This window comes from Oncorhynchus tshawytscha, linkage group LG08, assembly GCF_018296145.1.
Source record: "Oncorhynchus tshawytscha isolate Ot180627B linkage group LG08, Otsh_v2.0, whole genome shotgun sequence".
In the NCBI taxonomy this organism is placed as follows: domain Eukaryota; kingdom Metazoa; phylum Chordata; class Actinopteri; order Salmoniformes; family Salmonidae; genus Oncorhynchus; species Oncorhynchus tshawytscha.
In genome coordinates, this window is record NC_056436.1 from 41,281,806 (window position 1) to 41,294,146 (window position 12,341).

At 41.8% G+C, this 12,341-nt stretch overlaps 1 protein-coding gene and 2 non-coding genes across 3 annotated transcripts; all 3 read left to right on the top strand.

The window, feature by feature from the left end:
* Positions 1-9,376: 9,376 nt before the first annotated feature.
* Positions 9,377-12,338, top strand: LOC112256470 (60S ribosomal protein L13a). The gene is made up of 7 exons (XM_024429760.2): positions 9,377-9,500; positions 10,140-10,212; positions 10,492-10,557; positions 10,849-10,950; positions 11,369-11,454; positions 11,636-11,695; positions 12,092-12,338. The coding sequence occupies exons 1-7, from the start codon at positions 9,480-9,482 to the stop codon at positions 12,299-12,301; spliced, it is 618 nt and encodes a 205-aa protein (XP_024285528.1). The 5' UTR covers positions 9,377-9,479; the 3' UTR covers positions 12,302-12,338.
* Positions 9,973-10,055, top strand: LOC112257211. Its single transcript, XR_002954543.1, has one exon. It is a non-coding gene; the product is annotated as a small nucleolar RNA Z195/SNORD33/SNORD32 family (small nucleolar RNA).
* LOC112257212 lies at positions 11,861-11,942 on the top strand. The gene has a single exon (XR_002954544.1). It is a non-coding gene; the product is annotated as a small nucleolar RNA Z195/SNORD33/SNORD32 family (small nucleolar RNA).
* Positions 12,339-12,341: the final 3 nt, after the last annotated feature.

The window sequence follows — 12,341 nt, forward strand, 5'->3', positions numbered from 1 at the left end:
TGTTATACTTTTTCATGGTTATTGCTTTCAGTTATTGTTAATGCTAAGATGATGATTTGAGATGCCACATTACAGAAGGATGATGACAGTCCGTGGAGCTGGCAGAGGCGTCATGCCCATAGGGGGCAACGGGGTCCTGTTTTGGCATTTACCAATGTTAAATTAATTACTAAACTTAATTTTTAAGCCCACATTTTATAATACTTATAAGCGGCACACTGACTGGACCATGCAAAGAGTACGCAATATTTATTTTTATTTGAAAATTTGAAGGATGAAATCTCTTGATGCACAATCTCATTTTCAGGAGTGTCGGGGGGAAAAAAACTATAGTTAGTAACAAGAATAATATAGAAGCTACTACAAATAAAACTTAAGTACCTATAATATATTCATACTGTGCCTTCGGAAAGTATTCAGACCCATTTGAATTCTGCCACAGCCTTATTCTAAAACTGATTTTAAAATATCCTCAGCAATATATAATTTTAAAATGTATTAAAAGTCAAAAACAGACTTTATTTACATAAGTATTCAGACCCTTTGCTATTAGACTTGAAATTGAGCTCCGGTGTATCATGTTTCCATTGATCATCCTTGAGATGTTTCTACAACTTGATTGGAGTCCATCTGTTGTAAATTCAATTGATTGGACATGATTTGTAAAGGCACCCACCGGTCTATAAGTTCCCACAGTTGACTGCATGTCAGAGCAAAAACCAACCAATGAGCTTGAAGGAATTGTCTGTAAAGCTCTGAGACAGGATTGTGTCGAGGCACAGATCTGGGGAAGTGTACCAAAAACATTCTGCAGCATTGAAGGTCCCCAAAAACACAATGACCTCCATCATTCTTAAATGGAAGAAGATTGGAACCACCAAGATTTCCTAGAGCTGACTGCCCGGCCAATCTGAGCAATCAGGGGAGAAGGGTCTTTGTCAGGGAGGTGACCAAGTACATGATGGTCACTCGGACAAAGCTCCAGAGTTCATCTGTGGAGATGGTAGAACCTTCCAGAAGGACAACCATCTCTGCAGCACTCCACCAATCAGACCTTTTTGGTAGTGGCTAGACGAAAGCTATTACTCAGTAAAAGGCACATGACCACCCACTTGGTATTTGCCAAACGGCACCTAAAGGACTCGGACCATGAGAAAAAATCTCGAATTATTTGGCCTGAATGCCAAGCGTCACGTCTGGAGGAAACGTGGCACTATCCCTATGGTAAAGGATGGTGGTGGCAGCATTATGCTGTGGGGATATTTTTCAGCGGCAGAGACTGGGAGACTTGTCAGGATCTAGGCAAAGATGAATGAAGTAATGTACAGAGAGATCCTTGATGAGAACCTGCTCCAGAGCGCTCAGGACCTCAGACTGTTAATAGTCAGGGCAGGCCATTTGATTAGTTGTTCAGCAGTCTTATGGCTTGGGGATAGAAGCTGTTAAGGAGCCTTTTTGTCCTAGACTTGGTGCTCCGGTACCACTTGCCATGCGGTAGCAGAGAGAAGTCTATGACTTGGGTGACTGGAGTCTTTTATACAATTTTTTGGGGCCTTTCTCTGACACCACCTTGTATATACAGTTGAAGTCGGAAGTTTACATACACCTTAGCCAAATACATTTAAACTCAGATTTTCACAATTCCTGACATTTAATACTAGTAAAAAATCCCTGTCTTAGGTCAGTTAGGATCACCACTTTATTTTAAGAATGTGAAATGTCAGAATAATAGTTAAGAGAATGATTTCTTTCTGCTTTTATTTCTTTCATCACATTCCCAGTTGGTCAGAAGTTTACATACTCTCAATTAGTATTTGGTAGCATTGCCTTTAAATTGTTTAACTTGAGTCAAAGCTTCCCACAATAAGTTGGGTGAATTTTGAACCTTTCCTCCTGACAGCTGGTGTAACGGAGTCAGGTTTGTAGGCCTCCTTGCTCGCACACACTTTTTCAGTTCTGCCCACATATTTTCTATAGGATTGAGGTCAGGGCTTTGTGATGGCCACTCCAATACCTTGACTTTGTTGTCCTTATGCCATTTTGCCACAACTTTGGAAGTATGCTTAGGGTCATTGTCCATTTGGAAGACCCATTTGCGACCAAGCTTTAACTTCCTGACTGATGTCTTGAGATGTTGCTTCAATACATCCACATAATTTTCCTGCTTCATGGTGCTATCTATTTTGTGAAGTGCACCAGTCCCTTCTGCAGCAAAGCACCCCCACAACATGATGCTGCCATCCCCGTGCTTCACGGTTTGGATGGTGTTCTTCGGCTTGCAAGCCTGCCCCTTTTCCCTCCAAACATAACAATGGTCATTATGGCCAAACAGTTTTATTTTTGTTTCATCAGACCAGAGGACATTTCTCCAAAAAGTACGATCTTTGTCCCCATGTGCAGTTGAGGTTTTCTGAGGTATTGGCTGATTTCTTTTGATTTTCTCATGATCTCAACTAAAGAGGCACTTAGTTTGAAGCTAGGCCTTGAAATCCATCCACAGGTGCACCTCCAATTTAATCAAATGATGTCAATTAGCCTACCAGAAGCTTCTAGAGCCATGACATCATTTTCTGGAATTTTCCAAGGTGTTTAAAGGCACATTCAACTTAGTGTATGTAAACTTCCGAATCACTGGAATTGTGATACAGTGAATTATAAGTGAAATAATCTATCTGTAAACAATTGTTGGTAAAATTACTTGTGTCATGTACAAAGTAGATTGGCAGCTTGGCCCCAGTGATGTACTAGGCCGTACGCATTACCCTCAACTGCCTTGTGTTCAGATGCCGAACAGTTGCCATACTAGGCGGTGATGCAACCGGTCAGGATGCTCTCGATGGTGCCGCTGGTCTGGGGACCCAAGCCAAATATTTTCAGTCTCCTGAGGGGGAAAAGGTGTTATCGTGCCCTCTTCACAACTGTCTTGGTGTGTTTGGACCATGGTAGTTTGTTGGTGATGTGGACACCAAGGAACTTAACTCTCGAACCACTCCACTACAGCTCCATTGATGTGAATGGGGGCGTGTTCGGCCCTCCTTTTCCTATAGTCCACGATCATCTCCTTTGTCTTGATCATATTGAGAGTAAGGTTGTTGTCCTGGGACCACACTGCCAGGTCTTTGACCACCTCCCTAAAAGCTGTCTCATTGTTGTCGGTGATTGGGTCTACCACTCTTGTCATCAGCAAACGTAATGATGGTGTTGGAGTCGTGCTTGGCCACGCAGTATTGGGTGAAGAGGAAGTACAGGAGGACACTAAGCACGCACCCCTGAGGGGCCCCAGTGTTGAGGATCAGCGTGGCAGACGTGTTGTTGCCTACCCTTACCACCTGGGGGTGGCCCATCAGGAAGTCCAGGATCCAGTTGCAGAGGGAGGTGTTAAGTCCCAGGGTCCTTAGCTTAGTGATGAGCTTTGAGGGCACTATGGTGTTGAACGCTGAGCTGTAGTTAATGAATAGCATTCTCACATAGGTTTTTCCTTTTGTCTAGGTGGGAAATGGCAGTGTGGAGTGCGATTGAGATGGTGGCGTCATATGTGTGTTGAGCACAGGGACCAAGGTGGCCAAGGAGAGGTTGAAAATGTCAGTGAAGACACTTGCCAGTTGGTCTTGCGCATGCTTTGAGTACATGTCCTGGTAGTCCGTCTGGCCCGGTAGCTTTGTGAATGTTGACCTGTTTAAAGGTCTTTCTTACATCTACTACGGACAGCGTGATCACACAGTTGTCTGGAAGAGCTGGTGCTCTCAAGCATGCTTCAGTGTTGCTTATCTCAAAGCAAGCATAAAAGGAATTTAGCTCGTCTTGTAGGCTCGCGTCACTGGGCAGCTCGCGGCTGGGTTACCTTTTTAGTCTGTAATAGTTAATAGGTCAAGCTAGGTGGCCTATTAATTCCTTCTTGATGAATAAATAAAAAAGCTGTTTTGATTCTCAAATACTAGCCACCACTGTTGACCCGTCATTCAGGGTTTGAGCCCCACTTTTTTGCGGGTTTTGCATGTTATTTTGGCATTAATACATGTCACATCAGTTTGTAAACAATGTAAAAAAATATAGCGGAGTTAGTAAAGCCGCATACAAATATGGTCTGTTTTCTTAAGTAAGGCAGCTCCAAAATGCAGGTGTTTCAGCCTAGCTCAGTGCTTTCTGTGGTGGTGGGGCATGCCAGCAGAAAATAAGGAGCGTTGCGCCATGATTGGCTCAGTGTTCTGTCACTCATGGGGACACTACATCACTGCCAGGTCTAAGGTCAGACATTAAATTCTAGCCCCTTGGGTGCTGCCATAGTTACATTAGAAGTGCCCATCCAAGAAGGCTCAAGGTCATTGGCCACAGATAGAATTGTCAATTCACGTGATACAGTAGCTTCGATTGGATTGCTTTCAAAATCTTAGCTACCAGTCATCATGAATCAAGTCGACAATCTACTGGCAAATCCTTTTTAATCCTTGTCATATGAAGAGAAATTATAGATAAAATGTATTGGTGCACATCGGCCATTGGACATAAACCTTACACAACAAGTTGAAAATCGCAAATTCAACAATGAGTACTTTGGATGGAATCAGTGACAGTGGCTATGTGGTCCCAAATCTGGGATTAAGGGGCTCTTTTCCAAGTTTAAAATGATAAGCATTCATCATTGGCCATGCTGTCAATGAAGCTTGATTTGTGCTGCGCTCAAAACAACTGTTTAACTTAACTTCATTGAGTTCATGACAACTGGGAATTCCGTAAAAATAAAAAAAACTCAGACTGGGAAATACGCTTTGAACGGTTATCCAACTCGGAATTGTAAATCGGGCACTGAAGATCATGATTCAACCTTGTTTTTTTCTGAGTTCCTAGTTGTCTTGAAGGCACCATAAATCCAGAGAATGCCAGACTTTGATGACATAATTTGCCCATGATGGACCGCTGTGCCACCTTCCTGTTCAAGGGAGCACAGCACAACAAGTTGAGTCCAAAAATGTCTTGTATGCTGCTGCATAAATTATTTCATATGTCAGGGAGATATGTATACTGTAGCTAAGAAAGTAATTCTAAGTGTATGTTGTGTAGTAAGCTGTTAATAGCCCATGTTCATCACCTTAATCATTTGGCCTATTTACCCCCTCATTCACCTACTGTTCTGACTTGGTGATGCACATATAGCCTATAGCCTGTTTTAGAGAAATGTAATCATCAACTTTTGTAAGAGCTGTCATTGTCTGCTTTACAAGTCCCCTTTATTCATCCTAAGGTTCTAACTTGGTGTACAGGGAGAAGACTGTAAGAATGGCCCATGTTCTGAATTCTGTCGCTGTACATTTCAAAAGTGCTAAACAAATAGTTCTATTGACTACGTCCGTCCTAGCTGGCTCATTGATGTCTTAATCGAAATTACGGATTGCCTCTTATCCGCTTGTCATCCCCTTATGCCATAGTTTGTACATGTCAATTGTCAGTAGAAACCACATTTGTTTAAGCAAGTCAGCCATATCAGCTATGTTTTTTTAAAGGCAGTAAATGAGGCTGAATTAACTTTCTCACTGACAGACAAGGCTACGCTAGAAGTGTTAAGGTGTCGGGACTGCTGTTGGGACAGATTTATGTAGGGCCTAACAGTTTGTGGGCACTGTTTGTCACTGTTATAGTGCAATTAATTTATTGTTTAATGTTGTGTAGTGGCTTTGCTGGCATGCATCCCACTTTATCTTTTTTTTTTTTTTGGCCCACCAAGATTTACATGCTTAAAATCGCCACTGATAGCCACCTACCAGTTTTTTAAAAGTTGGTTTAAGTTAGCCAGCTAGATAAGTTCCCAATCTCCCAACCTCGTAACTAGCTACCAAGCCATTTCAGGCTATCAATCAAGTAAGTAACTTGTCTAACTATTTTAGCTGGAATGCCTGCTGGCAAGGTTGCTAGACTTCATAAAATACTAAAATTGCTTTAATTCTTGGGTTACGGTACTATTTACCAGTGTGTCCTTTGTACTAAACTCCATAAAAGGCATAAAGGTTCTTAATCAATGTGCATTATTAATGAAATGACAAATGAATAGGTTATGAGGTGTGCTTAAATAACCTATATAGAAAAATATACATGTTTTTTTACAGAATGATGCATAATGATTATGGCTCTAGATTGCAGGAAAGGCTGTTTCAGGTGTTTGAAAAAATGCTAAATTCAAACCTCAACTACTTCGTGCCCCCTCCAAAATAATGGGTGCATGATGCCCCTGGTAGATGGCAATCAATTAGGTGATACCAGCTATTACCGCCAAGCCGCCGATACAAATCCCATGTACACAAAACCGCCAGAATTCACAAATAATTTGTCCCCACCAGTATAAGACATTTTAACTCTGCCCAACAATGCCCCTGAGGCTAATTTAATGATCCCTATCCAGCTGTTGTTTTTGTTGTGCTATTGTTTGTGATTTACATTGTTGTGGTGATGCTGTGCCGTTGAGACAATTTTCATGAAAGGGATGCACAATAAAAAATATATTAATTAGATATAAGGTATGGTAATTATTTTAGAGAGCTATGAGAGCCAATACATGTATGAAAACATGAAGCTGACACGTATGAAAACGGGTAAAACTCTTCCTTGAGAATCAGACACTAATTTGTCCACTGAGGATAACGTAGTAGCCATAAGACATCATCTATTGAGAATCCACAAGAGACGCTTGTAGAATATTATACATTTGAGACATCAGTGTATTTTTTTTATATGAGTTAATATAGATATTAAAATGCCTTGTGCCAATAGAAGATCATGAGCACTAACCTAAAATACTTGCTCCGGTGTTGGGACAGGGCAGATACGCCAGTGGAGTTTTCAAGTTGGCACCTTCCATCTTTAATGTTTCATTGATGAGCCTGCAACATCCCAAGAAAGCTCAACAGTGAGTTCTAGCGTCCCAGAACCTGTACCTGTCTAGTCTTCTCCCTCTCACTTTGAGTACCAGCTGGGATCTTTTCACTTCAGGCAGAGCCATTGGCTACTCCTTTTGGCAACACCTGATGTTGCCTTGATGGTTTGGCGAAGGGCATGGCTGCAGATTCCAAGGTCCTTCAGCTGGGTCAGATGGTTTAGACCATTTCTTCTTTAAGGTTGCTGCCCCTATCATCGCCAAGCCTATCTCCAACCTTTTTAACCTGTCTCTCCTTTCTGGGGAGGTTCCCATTGCTTGGAAGGCAGCCACAGTTCATCCTTTATTTAAAGGGGGAGATCAAGCTGATCCTAACTGTTATAGGCCTATTTCTATTTTGCCCTGTTTATCAAAGGTGTTGGAAAAACTTGTCAATAATCAACTGACTGGCTTCTTGATGTCTATAGCATTCTCTCTGGTATGCAATCTGGTTTTCGCTCAGGTTATGGATGTGTCACTGCAACCTTAAAGTTCCTCAATGATTTCACCATTGCCCTTGATTCTAAGCAATGTTGTGCTGCTATTTTTATTCACTTGGCCAAAGCTTTTGATACAGTAGACCATTCCATTCTTGTGGGCCGGCTAAGGACTATTGGTGTCTTTGGCCTGGTTTGCAAACTACCTCTCTCAAAGAGTGCAGTGTATAAAGTCAGAAAATCTGCTGTCTCAGCCACTGCTTGTCACCAAAGGAGTATCCCAAGGCTTGATCCTAGGCCCCACGCACTTCTCAATTTACCTCAACAACATAGCTCAGACAGTAGGAAGCTCTCTCATCCATTTATATGCAGATGATACAGTCTTATTTATTTATTTCACCTTTATTTAACCAGGTAGGCAAGTTGAGAACAAGTTCTCATTTACAATTGCGAACTTATACTCAGCTGGCCCCTCCCCGGATGTTGTGTCAAATGCTCTACAGCAAAACTTTCTTAGTGTCCAACAAGCTTTCTCTACCCTTAACCTTGTTCTGAACACCTCCAAAACAAAGGTCATGTGGTTTGGTAAGAAGAATGCACCTCTCTCCACAGGTGTTATTACTACTTCTGAGGGTTTAGAGCTTGAGGTAGTCACCTCATACAAGTACTTGAGAGTATGGCTAGAAGGTACACTCTCCTTCTCTCAGCACATATCAAAGCTGTAGGCTAAAGTTAAATCTAGACTATTGTAATCGCTCCTCTTTCACCCCAGCTGCCAAACTAACCCTGATTCAGATGACCATCCTACCCATGCTAGATTACGGAGACATAATTTATAGATCGGCAGGTAAGGGTGCTCTCGAGGGGCAAGATGTTCTTTACCATTCGGCCATATGATTTGCCACCAATGCTCCTTATAGGACACATCACTGCACTCTATACTCCTCTGTAAACTGATCATCTCTGTATACCCGTCGCAAGACCCACTGGTTGATGATTATTTATAAAACCATCCTAGGCCTCACTCCCCCCTATCTGAGATATCTACTGCAGCCCTCATCCTCCACATACAACACCCGTTCTGCCAATCACATTCTGTTAAAGGTCCCCAAAGCTCACACATCCATTGGTCACTCGTCTTTTCATTTTGCTGCAGCTAGCGACTGGAACAAGCTGCAGCTAGCGACTGGAACAAGCTGCAACAAACACTCAAACTGGACAGTTTTATCTCAATCTCTTAATTCAGAGACTCAATCATGGACGCTCTTACTGACAGTTGTAGCTGCTTTGCGTGATGTATTGTTGTCTCTAACTTCTTGCCATTTGTGCGATTGTCTGTGTCCAATGTTTGTACTATGTTTTGTGCTGCTACCATGTTGTTGTCATGTTGTGTTGCTACCTTGCTATGTTGTTCTTACGTCTCTCTTTATGTAGTGTTGTTCTCTCTTGTTTTGTCCTATATATATATATATAAAATGTATTTTTTTATCCCGTCCCAGCAGGAGGCCTTTGATAGTCCGTCATTGTAAATAAGAATTTGTTCTTAACTGACTTACCTAGTTAAATAAAGATTCAATGTGACGACAGCAACCTGGTGGTGGATGTCGCCACAAATCCATGACACCCAACCTCCACTGGGCAAACCCTTGCTTTCCAGCTACGCTGCTCTGCATCAGCTGGAAACTCAGCATGCCACAGCATTGTCTCCGTATGCTAAATTTAATGGGACATTTTAAAAATGGGGCGGCAGGATAGCCTAGTGGTTAGAGCGTTGGACTAGTAACTGGAAGGTTGCAAGTTCAAATCCCCGAGCTGACAAGGTACAAATCTGTCGTTCTGCCCCTGAACAGGCAGTTAACCCACTGTTCCTAGGCCGTCATTGAAAATACGATTTTGTTCTTAACTGACTTGCCTGGTTAAGGTAAAAAAAAAAAACAAAAAAAAAATGTATGACAAAATGTAATGGAAATGTTTTCTGTAATCCCCACTCTGCCCAGGGGGTGGCAATGTGCATATTATGTGCTGCGTATAAAGCCCAGAAGAAGAATGAAAACTCGTAACTTCCTTTAACGCTATAGCGCCGCCCAGAAACCCCTGTCTTTTACAGCGGACAACCCCGTCTGTCTTTCTTTTCGCTCATCATGGCGGACCGGTTCAATAAGGTGTGTAACAGCGCTAGAACCAACATTGCTATATTTGTTTATAATACAGCCATATACGTATTGTATCCAGAAGTGGAGCTAACTATTGTTCAGTGTTAAGTGAAGACTAGGGGGGAGGTTATTCGTTGCTTTATTTGACACATGAATGGTGTTGCTGACATCGCTAGCTAAGCTAGTCATGCCTTCTAAGTTAGCTAATTTAAGCAAGCTAGTCTAGCTACAAGGATCCTGCAAAATTAATTCCTGATTCTTAGGCCTTTTTGATAGTGTTTTGATGAAGTACCTATATTTGCCATGTACGATTTCTCAATTAACATGACTGAGTTCAACTCAATAGTTGGGTAACACTATCCATTGCGCGAGCTAATGTTTAGCCCCAGTTAAGCTCTGAACGTTCTTGCCAGCCGGACGTGGCCATGTGGACACAAAACCATAACTAAAATGTATTTATACAAGTTCGTATTTCTTTTTGCTTGTCAGTGATGTTTACCACAGTAACGTATTCGAGTTTGACGACCATGAGAATACTTTACATGCACTACCATCTGAGACATAAAAACACGCTCGTTGAATCATTTGAACCCCAGGTGGTGGGCAACTAGCTTTTCGCAAATTACTTGATTACGCTTTTCCTCCAAGGTTCTGCTGCTTGATGGCAGAGGCCATCTACTTGGTCGTCTTGCTGCCATTGTGGCTAAGCAAGTTCTGCTGGGTGAGTTTTGGAAGTCCAATATTTTGTCAATTAATACCCATCTCGAGACTTTGATCATTATCCAGTCCAAGGATATTGTCACTTGATGTGTAATTACATCTTGATGTGGACACAGCCATGTCTAGTTTGCTACAACTGTCAGTGATGCATTTTTAACCCACATTGCTTGAGTAACTACAATGATAACTCACATTACCCTCTGAGATGTGTATATTAAACAATTGGCCTGTGTACTTGTCCATGTTCCAATATGTAAGTCATGATTTTTCTCCTTTTCAGGACACAAGGTGGTAGTTGTGAGATGTGAGGGTATCAACATCTCTGGGAACTTCTACCGTAACAAATGTAAGTTGTCAGGTTTACTTTTTTGGTTTAATTGTAATGTTGTAAAGGGTTGTGTGGTTCTATTTTGATTCACAGTAAAATATTTTCTCCTAAATGATAAGCTTTGCTTGTCAGTGATTAACACAGTAAATATTTGAGTTTAACGACCAGTTAAATACTTTACATGCACTACCATCTGACACATTAAGCAACATAGTATATGTTGACCACAGTTGTGAAATAATTGTGGCTGTGGTAAAGCGGTTGACTATGGCTTAGCTTGATGGTGTACTGCACCTGTTTTATGAATAGTGAAGTACCTGGCTTTCCTGCGTAAAAGGATGAACACCAACCCCTCTCGTGGACCATACCATTTCAGAGCTCCCAGCAGAATCTTCTGGAGGACCGTAAGGGGTAAGATCAAAATCCCTCCTGTTTTTCAGCTCTGGCTTACTGGTCCAGTGGTTTGCGTGGATTTAACCTATATGGATATTTATTTAAATGGTCCATATTGGGTTGATGGCATGAAGTACACACATTCTGAACTCTACTTTGGGCAATGGATGGATCCTACTTGACTGTGATGAACACTTATCCCGGATCTGACTGCTGAGTTCAGTCAAGGCCACAATGTTGTGTTGATCTATTAAGTCACGGGGAAGTTACTGTACATTGGAAATTTAAGCATATTCACAATCCAAAACTGAAGTGTGATGTATCCCTAAGTATTGTGACCCCCCCGGCTTTACTAACACTACGAAATATTGCCAATCCAGGGCAGGGTGACCTAATTGCCTAAATGTTTTGTTGATGGCCACTTTGACCCCAACAGGCATGCTCCCTCACAAAACCAAAAGAGGACAGGCTGCATTGGAAAGGTTGAAGGTGTTTGATGGTGTCCCCCCTCCTTATGACAAGGTGACTGATGTTTCAATAATTAAGTGTAACTCTATGATTGTGTGCTGTCAGTGATGCTACTTTTCCATACATACATTGTTTGAGTTTTGACTTTGAGAATACCCCTGAATCTGAGACGCAATTGTCCTCCCCTCTAATGGACTTGCATTTGTTTGGAGCTGACGTTTATTTTGTTACACAGAGGAAGCGCATGGTCGTACCTGCCGCCCTGAAGATTGTGCGTCTGAAGCCCACTCGCAAGGTAAGCATACAATTAGTTTGTCAAATAATGCCACTGACTTTATCAAAGCTACATTGACTAGTAGGTAGCTGTATTTCAAAAGTTGCAGGTTGTGCTAATGTTTAGCCACGTCGTTCTTGAGTGACATTGGCTGACATGTATTTAGCCAGGTACCAATCTTTGCTTATTGTCAGTGATGTTTACCACAGTAAGTATTCGAGTTTGACGACCATGAGAATACCTTACATGCACTACCATCTGAGGCATAAAGCAACATCCAAATAATTATTTGAATCCCAAGTAATGGCAACTGTTCTGTTGTGATCTGATATTGGATTATGTTAGCCTAATGATTTGATTTGTAATGCTTTTTCATTAGTAATTTTTCCTGTCCTTTGTGTGTACTTGCCTTCCTAGTTTGCCCTCCTTGGACGTCTGGCCCATGAGGTTGGCTGGAAGTACCAGGCTATCACAGCCACTTTGGAAGAGAAGAGGAAAGAGAAGGCCAAGATCCGGTACACCAAGAAAAAGACAGAGATCAAGCTGTCAAAGCTGGCAGAGAAGAACGTGGAGAGCAAGATTTCAAAGTACACTGCTGTCCTTAAACAATACGGTGTCCTTGTCTGAGCTTGTTCATGGTTGCCTATAAAGATAGATAAATGTTTGA